The 12463-nt window shown below is 40.2% G+C and overlaps 2 protein-coding genes across 2 annotated transcripts; both read right to left on the bottom strand.

The window, feature by feature from the left end:
- Positions 1-2410: 2410 nt before the first annotated feature.
- LOC140824302 (uncharacterized) lies at positions 2411-3039 on the bottom strand. Its single transcript, XM_073185902.1, has 2 exons — positions 2843-3039; positions 2411-2690 (listed from the first exon to the last, which is right to left on the bottom strand). The coding sequence occupies exons 1-2, from the start codon at positions 3037-3039 to the stop codon at positions 2411-2413; spliced, it is 477 nt and encodes a 158-aa protein (XP_073042003.1).
- Positions 3040-4894: 1855 nt separating this feature from the next.
- Positions 4895-6448, bottom strand: LOC140824300 (uncharacterized). Its single transcript, XM_073185901.1, has one exon. The coding sequence runs from the start codon at positions 6446-6448 to the stop codon at positions 4895-4897; it is 1554 nt and encodes a 517-aa protein (XP_073042002.1).
- Positions 6449-12463: the final 6015 nt, after the last annotated feature.

Here is a 12463-nt window from a genome sequence, read left to right as displayed (position 1 = left end):
CATCGCTTTACGAAAATGATTAATCCAAGTTGCTATAGAAGTCCATTGTAAGCCCATTATAAACCCATTTTAAATCACTAATTTTTAGTGTGTGGGACAAGGTTATCACAAATGTTTCATCTAAAGCTCGGATCCTACTTCATTCTGTAATTTACTATTGATTGGTATATACAATTACAATATAAGAAAACACATACAATAATTTAGAATTTATTGTGAACAATTTCCACTTCTCAATATCTCTCTCATTACGTATTCCACTTGATTGTTGATTGATGTAAAGTTTTCCTATTTTCAACATTGCATCAAAACTGTATGCAATTACCTACTAACAGTTTCTCCAGAGTCTCCAAAATGGCTCTCTAATAGTACTATGTTTTTTGTCATCACCAATAATATTCAAGAAATCTGTCACACTTTCTTCCATTGTCACAATTTTTGTAACAACTAAATCACATTCAGAATTTAATATATTACACAACCTATTAAATCCTCCAATGTTTACAAGTAATTAAGTTGTACAAACAGGTTCATGACTTGAACATATCATCCAAATTTACCTTTAATAAGCCCTTATATTTTCAGAACTCGATGATAGATCTTTGGTTATGTATCTCTGATGATACCAAGATCCAATAATTCCAACTATCACGTTACACCGGCGTCATTTAACAATCACACAATCGAAACAACAAACTTTTCGTAGCACAGTATAAATCGAACCAGTTTATATATCATAATTTAAACGTAACAACAACTTTCTTTTCCAAAACAAAATCCAAATGAATAGTGATAAAGACGGAAGCGTCTTACAATTCATTTAAATCAGAATATTAGAAATAAAATCTACTACTATTCTAGCGAATCACCAACACCAAAACTGTTCGAACTCTTCATCCTCGACCTGTTCTTCGGACTTATCTAGGACATGTTGTAAATGGGTGAGTATTTGGGAATACTCAGTAAATGGGGGATATTGAACACAACATGACAATTTTATAACACTTTCGAATCATAACATATACATACAACATGCTTTTTCATAATCGTAACGTAAAAATTCATAATGTAATAACACTGCGTTTTTCACCTTTAACGGTTTACTGACGTCAGTCCCTAAGTTTTAATCCTCTAAGGGGGCGAGGCCATAACACGATTCTATCCCACCGTTGAGGGCCATATGTTGGAATTTCACCCATTTTCAGGGAATCCTCACAGTGTCCACATAACGTACCAATATTTTCGTAAAACGTATAGACAAAACGACGGTACTCGACCGTATTTTTAAACCAAAACCGAAAGTTTCATATGCATAAAAACCGAAATTATACGTATTTAAAACAGCCCACTTACAATAATTATTGATGCTAAAAACGTGGTTGCTTGGCTTCGGGAATGGGTCGTTCCTTGCTCTACACTCAGGCGGCACTTCGGCTTGATCTTTAGGCTAATTTCGGGATGATATTTGGGCAGATTTTCGGCTAGGGGAGCTGCTGAATTTCGAGACTTTTCAGCAAGGGGAATTCGAAATTAAAGGTGTAAGAATGGCTAGGGTTGATGCACTATTTATAGGGGAGGAGGGTGGAGCTAAATTTGGCACAAAAATCATATCAAAAATCGTGTCAAATCTCCTAATATTGACTCCAATATCCTTACCATTGTTGCTGATTTATCTTCCAATTTTGTGGGATTTAAATCCTTGATTCCCCACCTTAATATTTTCGAAAATATGGTGGCTAATTGAGGGGATTTTCAAAAATAGGCAATATTTATGCCTTAGTCTTCTAGGTCTAGTATATTGCCTTCCCATACTTGCAATATATCCCCCAAATTTCGAAATTAAGCATGATATGTATGACTAAATATTGTACTTCCAAGATATTCCAATATATCTCCTCAAAAATATAGGTACCAAAAATATAGTAATAAAATCCTAACAATTCCTTACAATTATTTAATTGTATTATTGCAAGATTTTCGGTTCTCACATCCCCCCTCCTTATGAGAAGTTTCGTCCTCGAAACTGGAGTTGACTTGATCTCCAAATAGGTAGGGATATTCCTTTTGCATCTTCTCTTCAACTTCCCAAGTAGCTTCTCGCTCAGTGTGGTTGGACCACTGCACTTTGACGTAGGGGATGATACGTCGCCTAAGAACTTGTTCTTTGGTGTCCACGATTCTGATAGGAACTTCTTCGTATTTCAGTCCTTCTCCCAAGTTTCCTTCGGTCAAGAGTGGTTCTATTTCTAAAACGTGACTTGGGTCTGGGATGTACCTTCTCAGTTGGGACACATGGAACACGTTGTGGATCCTTGACATGTTCGGTGGCAGTGCCAGTCTGCATGCTAGCGTGCCCACTTTTTCTAAGATTTCAAAGGGTCCAACATATCGAGGGTTCAGCTTCCCGACTTTACCTGAATCGGACAACTCCTCTCATTGGTGAGACTTTGACGTAAGCCTTCTCGCCCACGTTGAACTCTACCGGCCTTCTTTTAAGATCTGCCCAGCTCTTCTGTCGGTCTTGAGCTGCCTTGAGCTTCTCTCGGACAATTTTAACTTTGTCCACAGTCATTTGTACTAGCTCGGGTCCCACTAAGGCTTTCTCTCCCACTTCGTCCCAATAAAGTGGTGATCGATATTTCCTTCCATACAGAGCTTCGTATGGAGCCATTTCAATGCTGTTGTGATAGCTGTTGTTGTAAGCGAACTCAATTAAGGGTAAATGAGTGCTCCAGTTGCTACTGAATTCAAGAGTGCATGCTCTCAACATATCTTCTAAGGTCTGTATGGTTCTCTCAGTTTGCCCATCGGTTTGCGGATGATAGGTTGTGCTGAGGGTTACTTTTGTTCCATGGCCTCTTGAAAGCTCTTCCAAAAGCGCGAGACGAACTTCGGGTCTCTATCGGATAGGATGTTCACTGGCACTCCATGCAGTCTCGCAATGTTGTCCATGTACAGTGAAGCCAACTTATCGAGATTGTAATTCATGCGGACGGGTAGAAGTGTGCAGTCTTCGTGAGTCCGTCTACTATCACCCATATACCGTCGTGGCTTTGCCTAGACTTCGGCAATCCTACCACAAAGTCCATGGAAATGTGCTACCATTTTCACTCGGGAATTTCCAGAGGTTGCAATAATCCTCCAGGTCGCTGGTGTTCTGCTTTGACCTGCTGGCATACCTGACATCTGGAGACGAATTCTGCTACATCTCTTTTCATGTCATTCCACCAGAAACTATTCTTGAGGTCTCTGTACATTTTTGTACTGCCTGGGTGGACTGAGAATTTTGACTTGTGCGCCTCTGCCATTATCTCTCGGCGAAGGTTATTACTGTCGGGCACACACAGTCTTTCTTTCATCCATAATATTCCCTTGTTGTCTATCTGATGGTCTTGAGATCTTCCTTCTCTGACTTGATCCTTAAGTTTGATCAGTACCAGGTCTTGATCTTGATTTAACTTGACGGTCTCCCGTAGGCATGGTTGGGCCGAGAGGGAGGCTAGAGTCACCTTGCCTGGGCCCTTCCTACTTAGCGCATAAGCCACCCTGTTTGCTTTACCCGGATGGTAGCTTATGGTCAAGTCATAATCTTTCAGAAGTTCGATCCATCGCCTTTGCCTCATATTAAGTTCCTTTTGGGTGAACAAGTACTTGAGGCTCTGATGGTCTGTGAAAATTTCACATTTAGCACCATATAGGTAGTGCCTCCAAATCTTTTAGGCGAAGACAACCACTGCTAGTTCCAGATCATGAGTAGGGTAGTTCTGCTCGTGCGGTTTCAACTGCCTTGATGCGTAGGCGATCACTCTTCCCTCTTGCATTAGTACGCATTTTAGACCGTCCTTAGAGGCGTCACTGTAAATAGTAAAATCTTTATTTTTTGCGGGCAGGATCAATACTGCCGTGGATGTGAGTTTCTCTTTCATTGTCTGGAAACTCTTCTCACAACCGTCATCCTAGATGAATTTAGAATTCTTCTGTGTGAGCTTCGTCAGTGGCACGGTTATCGAGGAGAACCTTTCGACAAACTTCCGGTAGTAACCTGCCAATCCGAGAAAGCTTCTGATATCGGTGGCGTTCTTCGGTCTCGGCCACTCAGTAATTGCCTCTACCTTCCTTGGATCCACTGACACTCCTTCTCTCGAGATCACGTGCCCCAGAAATGACACACTCCTTAGCTAGAATTCACACTTGCTGAACTTAGCATATAGCTTATTCTCTCTTAAAGTCTGCAGAGCAAGGTGAAGGTGCTCTTCATGGCTCGTCTCGTCAGGAGAATAGACGAGGATATCATCGATGAATACCACTATACACTGATCCAGGAATGGCTTGAATACTCTGTTCATCAGGTCCATGAATGCTGCCGGTGCGTTGGTCAGACCAAAAGGCATCACTGTGAATTTATAATGCCCATACCTGGTTCGGAAGGCTGTCTTGGGGATATCTTCAGCCCTGACCTTCAACTGATGATAACCTGTCCTAAGATCCAGTTTAGAAAAGACGGCGGCTCCTTTAAGCTGATCAAACAGATCGTCTATCCGAGGTAGAGGGTACATGTTCTTGATTGTGATCTTGTTCAATTCTCTGTAGTCGATGCACAATCTCATACTCCCGTCTTTCTTCTTTACGAAGAGAACGGGAGCTCCCCAGGAGGACACACTCGGTCGAATTTGCCTTTTATCTAGCAATTCTTGGAGTTGTTCCTTTAGCTCCTTGAAATCGGCTGGTGCCATTCTGTAAGGTGCTTTAGAGATTGGTGCAGCACCGGGAATCAGATTGATCTCGAACTCCACTTCGCGGTCCGGAACCGTCCCTGAGAGTTCTTCTGGAAAAACATCTAGGAACTCTCTCGCTATCGGGATGTCTTCCAGATTCAGTTCGACTTCTTCTTATTTCACTGACCATAGCCAGGTAGATGTCCCTCTCCTGATTTCATGGCTTTCCAGGCTTGAGCTGCGGAAAGTAGCAACTTCCGTTCCTTGGATTTACCATGAAACACGACTTCCTTCTGCTCTGCGGTTAGGAGTTTAACTTCCTTTCCCTTACAATCTACTATCGCATTGTTTCTTGCTAACCAATCCATTCCTAAGATGACGTCTAAATCGACCATGATCAACTGTATTAAATCGACGCTAAAAGGCTGATCACTAATACTGATTTTACAATCTCTGTAAATCTCGTCAGTTTCAATAGCTCTACTAGTAGGTGTGGCTATTCGAAAGGGTTCAGTTAGCTTAACGGGCCTACTTTTTAGCTTCTTAGCAAATCTCTTAGACATAAAGGAATGTGTGGCACCACAGTCAAATAACACATAAGCAGCCACTTGCTGAATAAATATGGTACCTGACACAACATCGCTTGCATCATCTGCCTCCTCCTGTGTCATGGCAAACATCCTGGCACTCGGTTTGTTCTCCCGCGGTTTATTGGTATTCGCCCCTGAGCTTGATCCGTCTCCTTTACCTGGTCTGGTTGTTTTGTTGGTGGCGGCTGGACAATCTGCCATACGGTGTCCTGGTTTCCAGCATCCAAAGCAGACGCCGCTGGCTCTACGACATTCTCCCAGGTGTCGTAAGTGGCAAGTTGGGCAAGGCTTAATGGCTTGGTAGTTTGTGGCGGGTGAAGGCCCCTTAGATGGTCCACCAGACTGGTTAGGCCTCTTGAATGTCTGACTGCTATGCGAGGACTGACTATTGTTCCTAACTTTCTCTCTGCGCTGGATATCAGTTTCAGCTCGGATAGCTGCGCCCATCAAGTCTGAAAAGTTCGCAGGTTGGTAGACTGCCAAAGCCGACTGTATTCTGCTGTTCAAACCTTTTTTGAAGCGGTGCAATTTCAGAGCTTCATCTGTCATGATTGTCGGTGCATAAGATCCAAGAGAATTGAACTGGGATGTGTATTCTACCACTGACATATCCGGAGTCTGAGTCAGATTTTCAAACTCACTCAACTTTTGCAACCTGACCTCGGCTGGAAAGTACTGCTTGAGGAATGCATCTCGAAAGCGCTGCCATGTGATTGGCCCGACGGTTAACATGGCTGGGGAGACTGCTTCCCACCACTTACTTGCCTTGCCTTCAAGGAAGGGTACTATCATATCCACTTTAAGAGCATCGGGTATTTCTAGCAGTTGCATCTGAGTTTCCACGCTTTTCAACCAGTTTTGGCCTAACTCAGGATCTGCGTCTCCTTGGAACGTCGGGCACCGGTTCTTGCGCAGTGATTCATAATGGAACTTGACTCCATGCTGCGGTGGAGGTGGTGGTGGTTGATTGGCATTCGGGTTCACTAACCCTTGCAGTGTTATCGCCACGATCGTGGCTATGGCCATCAAGTCTGCTTGATTAAGACTGAACTGAGGTGGAGGTACGTTGCCTTCTTCGTTGGCATTGTTGTTGTTGTTAGCATAACAGGGGTTGCGGTTTTGTCTTGGTGGTCTACCAGCCATTTCCTACAAGTTAAACGTTTCTAAGAATTTGTTGTATATATCGACAAGATTGAATAGATAAGTTATGCTGGAACAACTGAAGTTAATAAGTAAGCATAACTTGAATATACATGAACAACTGAGATTAATAAATAATCATAATTTTATTAATTTTTGAATGTAAAGAAACAACTAAATGAACAAAGCGTACTGAAAGGAAATAAATCATACTGACTGAAATAAAATAGCATCAATGGGAAGATAAACTCCTAGTAATAAGGAAAGGTTACTAAGAAACTCTAATCACCTATCTCTCCATCTCCAATGGCAGCTATAGGCTCGTCGATCTTTATCGGCTCCTCTTCTTCCGGTTCCTCCTCTGGCTCTTCCCCTTGCAGTAGCTCCACCATGTGGGTGAGCTGGGCATTCTCTGCATTAAGCTGGGCATTCTCTGCATTAAGCTGGGCCACCTGCGTCTTCCACCCCTGAACATCTGCCTCTGCCTCGTCCAAAAGATCTATGGTACACTGGTGGCGCAGTTCGTACCCCCTCTTATTCTCCTTGATCTTGTTCTTCAGTGCTTCACCCTGTTGAGTCAGTTGATGGTTCACCTTGGCAATGCAGCTTATAGCCTCACTCAAATTTTCCAGTCTCTTTTTGCTCCTGTCATTCAGCTGTTTTTCTTCCTCCCATTCTTTTCGGTACCGGTCGATATCTTCTTGCAGCTTTTTCTCTCGATACATGCCATGCTTTATGTCATCCCTCAAATCCATGTTATCAGCCTCTCACTAACTCACCCTGATAGATCGATTGTTTAAGGCGGACCTGAATCTCCTCTTTCTCAGCGGCTAAGGTTTCGACCTCACTCCTCCTCTAACTCAATCTGGCCCTAAGTCGCCGAATCTGACGGGACTGATAGTGAAGGGCAAGCTCCTTCATACGAATGGCAACTTGGGCACGGGTGTGGGGTCGCATAGGGGTAGATGGAGCCATTTCCTGAAATCAAAAAATGTAAATGCTCAGAATCCGAAATAGACAGTATATAACAAGTGAGAATATGCAATATATATAAAATTTTCGAAATTTAAATAAATATATATTTTTTTCCAAAAATGGAAAGTTTTGAATTTGACATATGGGTTCGAAGCATATGTCGAGAGGATTCCGGAACAATTGACGGAATCGAATTCGGAATTTCCTACGAGAAGTTATAGGGTCTACGAATATTTCCTAAAACTGGCAAAAACGACGTTTCGGAGGCCTAAACGGAGGAATTTCGCAATTTCAGTCCCTACCTCACCACTTTAGGGTCTTGAGTCTTGTTCATTGGGCCATTTCGGAGAGGATAGCGTCGGCCTCGAGTCAAAATTCGTCCGAAAATTTTTCGATTTTTTTTTTCGAAAATCGATTTTTTCCACTTGTATTATGAACCTGGCGGCTCTGATACCACTTAAATGTCACGCCCCGAAACTCGGGATTGACACCGGCGTTATTTAACAATCACACAATCGAAACAACAAGCCTTTCGTAGCACAGTATAAACCAAACCAGTTTATATATCATAATTTAAACGTAACAACAACTGTCTTTTCCAAAACAAAATCTAAATGAATAGTGATAAATGCGGAAGTGTCTTACAATTCATTTAAATAAGAATATTAGAAATAAAATCTACTACTATTCTTGCGAATCACCAACCCCAAAACTGTTCGGACTCTCCATCCTCGACCTGTTCTTCGGACTTATCTGGGACATGTTGTAAGGGTGGGTGAGTATTTGGGAATACTCAGTAAATGGGGGATATTGAACATAGCATTACAATTTTATAACACTTTCGAATCATAACATATACATACAACATGCTTTTTCATAATCGTAACGTAAAAATTCATAACGTAATAACACTGCGATTTTTCACCTTTAACGGTTTACTGACGTCAGTCCTTAAGTTTTAATCCTCTAAGGGGGCGAGGCCATAAAACGGGTCTATCCCATCATTGAGGGCCATATGTTGGAATTCCACTCATTTTCAGGGAATCCTTACAGTGTCCACATAACGTACCAATATTTTCGTAAAACGTATAGACAAAACGACGGTACTTGACCGTATTTTTAAACCAAAACCGAAAGTTTCATATGCATAAAAACCGAAATTATACGTATTTAAAACATCCCACTTACAATAATTATTGATGTTAAAAACGTGGTTGCTTGGCTTCGGGAATGGGTCGTTCCTTGCTCTACACTCGGCGGCACTTCGGCTTGATCTTTAGGCTAATTTCGGGATGATATTTGGGCAGAGTTTCGGCTAGGGGAGCTGCTGAATTTCGAGACTTTCAGCAAGGGGAATTCAAAATTAAAGGTGTAAGAATGGCTAGGGTTGATGCACTATTTATAGGGGAGGAGGGTGGAGCTAAATTTGGCACAAAAATCATACAAAAAATCGTGTCAAATCTCCTAATTGACTCCAATATCCTTGCCATGGTTGCTGATTTATCTTCCAATTTTGTGGGATTTAAATCCTTGATTCCCCACCTTAATATTTTTGAAAATATGGTGGCTAATTGAGGGGATTTTCGAAAATAGGCAATATTTATGCCTTAGTCTTTTAGGTCAAGTATATTACCTTCCCATACTTGAAATATATCCCCCAAATTTCGAAATTAAGCATGATATGTATGACTAAATATTGTACTTCCAAGATATTCCAATATATCTCCTCAAAAATATAGGTTCCAAAAATATAGTAATAAAATCCTAACAATTCCTTACAATTATTTAATTGTATTATTGCAAGATTTTCGGTTCTCACACCAACAAGAAAATCATCAATAGCGTGATCATTTCTATCTCTCCGTCATTATCTTCAAATTAATCTCGTGAACACTTTCATTTAGTGTGAATATAAATTTTAATTCATGATAAATACAATGAATATACATTAATGGAACACACATGAAAAATTTAGACTGATAGTATCAAGATACAATAAAATAATACATAAATGAATTACTCTACATAGATTTATACAATTTCATATGCATCTTAACAAAAAATATGTAAATGACATGAAATATTTATACTGTGTCTACACATCTAACACAAAATGCTAAAAAATTATACTACATATACAAATACATATAATACATGTAAGATCAATATATTTCGCAAACATGTGAATATATATAATAATGAACTTATATATAAAAAAAAAACATGTTTGCTCAATCTTAAGATTAGATCTGCATCAACATGATTTATATCTGGGTCTACCTACAGTATCCTTGAGAAGTAAGAGACTTCAATTTAAATATCTGGTAGACAGAGTGGTGCAACGTATCCAAGGGTGGGGTAATAAGTGGTTTTCCACAGGAGGCAAGGAAGTTCTTATCAAATCAATACTTCAAGCAGTTCCCACTTTTGCCATGTCTTGTTTTAAATTACCATTATTGGTTTGCGAAGATATTGAAAGAGAATGTGCAAATTTTTGGTGGGGAGTAGAGAATGGACGTAGGAAAATGCACTGGCAAACTTGGGATGCCCTTTGCCTACCGAAAGGCAGGGGAGGCCTTGGTTTCCGAAAATTGGTTGAATTTAATAAAGCTCTTCTTGCTAAACAGTTATGGCGTCTCATCCGCAATCCTAATTCTCTTGCTGGTCGAGTACTGAAGGGAAGATATTTCAGACACAGTTCGGTTCTAAATGCGGGCTTGGGAAGTAACCCGTCCTACATTTGGAGATCGTTGATAGGGAGTAAAGATCTTCTAGAGAAGGGACTATTATGGAGAGTGGGAGATGGTAAATCAATAAAAATTTTTGAGGAAAGATGGATACCAAGCATGAATTCCATTCTGGGTCCGCCATTAGTCCCTTGGGATCGAGCAGACACAGTAAGTACTTTAATCAGGGAAGGAAATTGGGATACTGAACTAATATACGCCAGATTTAACCCATATGTCGCTGGTGAAATCATTAAAATCCCAATTCCAGCAGCTAATGTGTGCGATTCTATATTCTGGAGATATGATACCAAAGGCAAGTATACTGTGAGAGATGGTTGTAGACTTCAACGAGGGCTCTTCACAACACCGGAACACCAATCGAAATATCCCAATGAAGAATGGTGGTCCTTTATTTGGAGTCTTTCTGTCCCCCCGAAGATCCGCCTATTCTGGTGGCATATTACCCATGATTGTATTCCGTCTAACCAGAACTTATTCCGCCATCATGTTCCGGTTACTGAATCCTGCAGCCTGTGCAACTTCCCCTTGGATTCAACTAGCCATGCATTATTCTTTTGTGCGGCAATCAAACATTTATGGAAGAATACATCGTTTGCTTTCGTTCTACGGGGAGCCTCACAATCGTGCACATTGGAGTTTTGTTTATGGCTGAAAACACAACTATCTAAGGCGGAATTTGAGGGATTTGCAATACACGCGTGGGCGGTTTGGAGAGAAAAGCAAAAGTTCCTTCACAGCGATAAGGAAAAACCAATAGCAGAGAATGTCTCCTGGAGTTCAGTCATACTCCCTGAATTCCAAAAAGCTCGGGCCAAGGAGAAGATAGAGGAAGCTTCACTGAGGCAAAATTCGGAAAAGGTATGGAAACCGCCAGCTTCATGTGCTTTAAAGCTTAATGTGGATGTGGCTGTGAACGAGGTTAGACATCAGTTTGGCATTGGTGGAGTAATTCGAGACAACCAAGGTCGTTTGCTGCTAGCGTTTGGTAAACAGATTAACCAGCCCATATCAGTAGTACATGGTGAACTTCTGGCGATCCGGGAAGGCATTATTCTTCTATACGACAGAGGCTTTTCGGATGTTCAAGTAGCTACAGATTCCCAATTGGCAGTGCAGGCAGTCACTACTAATCAGGAGGATCTTGGATATATTGGATTTTGTGTAGCGGATATTAGAGAGCGACTGAAGACCCCAGTTATCTCCGAGATCATTCATGTTCGTAGCTCGGCGAATAAAGTTGCTCATAATCTGGCTCGTTTTTCTTTTTCTTCTCCTTCACCTTTTGTTTGGGTGAATGGTGAATTCCCTTCTTGGTTGGTTCGACTTGTAATGGATGATTTTTAATCAATATATTTATGAGTGTTTACCTTCAAAAAAAAAAGATTAGATCTGCAAAATTAAACAAAAAACATGTTATAGTAATTAGAAATCAAGAGATTTGAAGGGGGAAAAAGACAAAAAATCGACTCTAGCTGAGAGAAAAGGCGAAAACCCTGTGGAAAAAAAAAATGAATGAAATGAGTGGATATATAGGTGATTAGCGACGATTTTTCAAAGTCATTAGCTAATTTAGCGATGATTTTTATAATTCCGTCGCTAAAAAACCGTCGTTAAATTGGCCACGGTTTTCAAAAACCGTCGTAATTTGGCCACGATTGTGTCAAAACCAGTGGGTAAATTTAATTTAGTGACGGTTTTATAAAAAAACGTCGTTAAATTACCGACGAAATTATAAAAAACGTCGCTAATTTAGCGACTGTTTGTAAAAAACCGTCCCTAAAATAGCGACTGTCAAACTACCCGTCTTAATTTGACGATGGTATTCGAAAAATTCAAATTAGGGATAGTTAAAAACCGTCGCAAATTCGTCGCTAAACGAAAGATTTTTTGTAGTATTTTTATTTAGTTTATTGGAATAATTTAGTTGGTGTTTACCAATTCCATATTTACCAAGGTTTTTGGAAGTCTGGTAGTGAATTCTGCATTTTTCTTGGAATTATTAGTTGCTCGTGATCATCCATTTTCAGCTCGATATAATGGGCAAAAATTTAGTAGCATTTTATGTAGTAAGAAATATAATCTGTATTGATCTTTTGAAATAAAGAAACTTGCATTTGTCCTATGTTTTTTTTCTTTAATTTGTTTCTTGCCCTTTAATTTTCCCGTAACAGATTGGATGCATATTTATAGCAAAAAAATAATATTTTTGACATAAAAATAATATTTGTTAATGATCTGGATCTTGTTAGAAATTTATATCACAAAATTGACTCGTAATACAATAAATATTTTT

The sequence above is a fragment of the Primulina eburnea genome, chromosome 2, assembly GCF_022965805.1.
Source record: "Primulina eburnea isolate SZY01 chromosome 2, ASM2296580v1, whole genome shotgun sequence".
Lineage (NCBI taxonomy): Eukaryota > Viridiplantae > Streptophyta > Magnoliopsida > Lamiales > Gesneriaceae > Primulina > Primulina eburnea.
The sequence above is the reverse complement of the archived record's forward strand: the minus strand, read 5'-3'. Positions and strand labels throughout refer to the sequence as shown.

Bases quoted from the DNA above. Each gene is read 5' to 3' on its own strand.
- LOC140824300 (XM_073185901.1), bottom strand. From the start codon at position 6,448: ATGGCTGGTAGACCACCAAGACAAAACCGCAACCCCTGTTATGCTAAC.
- LOC140824302 (XM_073185902.1), bottom strand. From the start codon at position 3,039: ATGGGTGATAGTAGACGGACTCACGAAGACTGCACACTTCTACCCGTC. The intron at 2,691-2,842 runs GTAACCCTCAGC...TTACAACAACAG, and splicing joins CAAGAGGCCATGGAACAAAA to CTATCACAACAGCATTGAAA.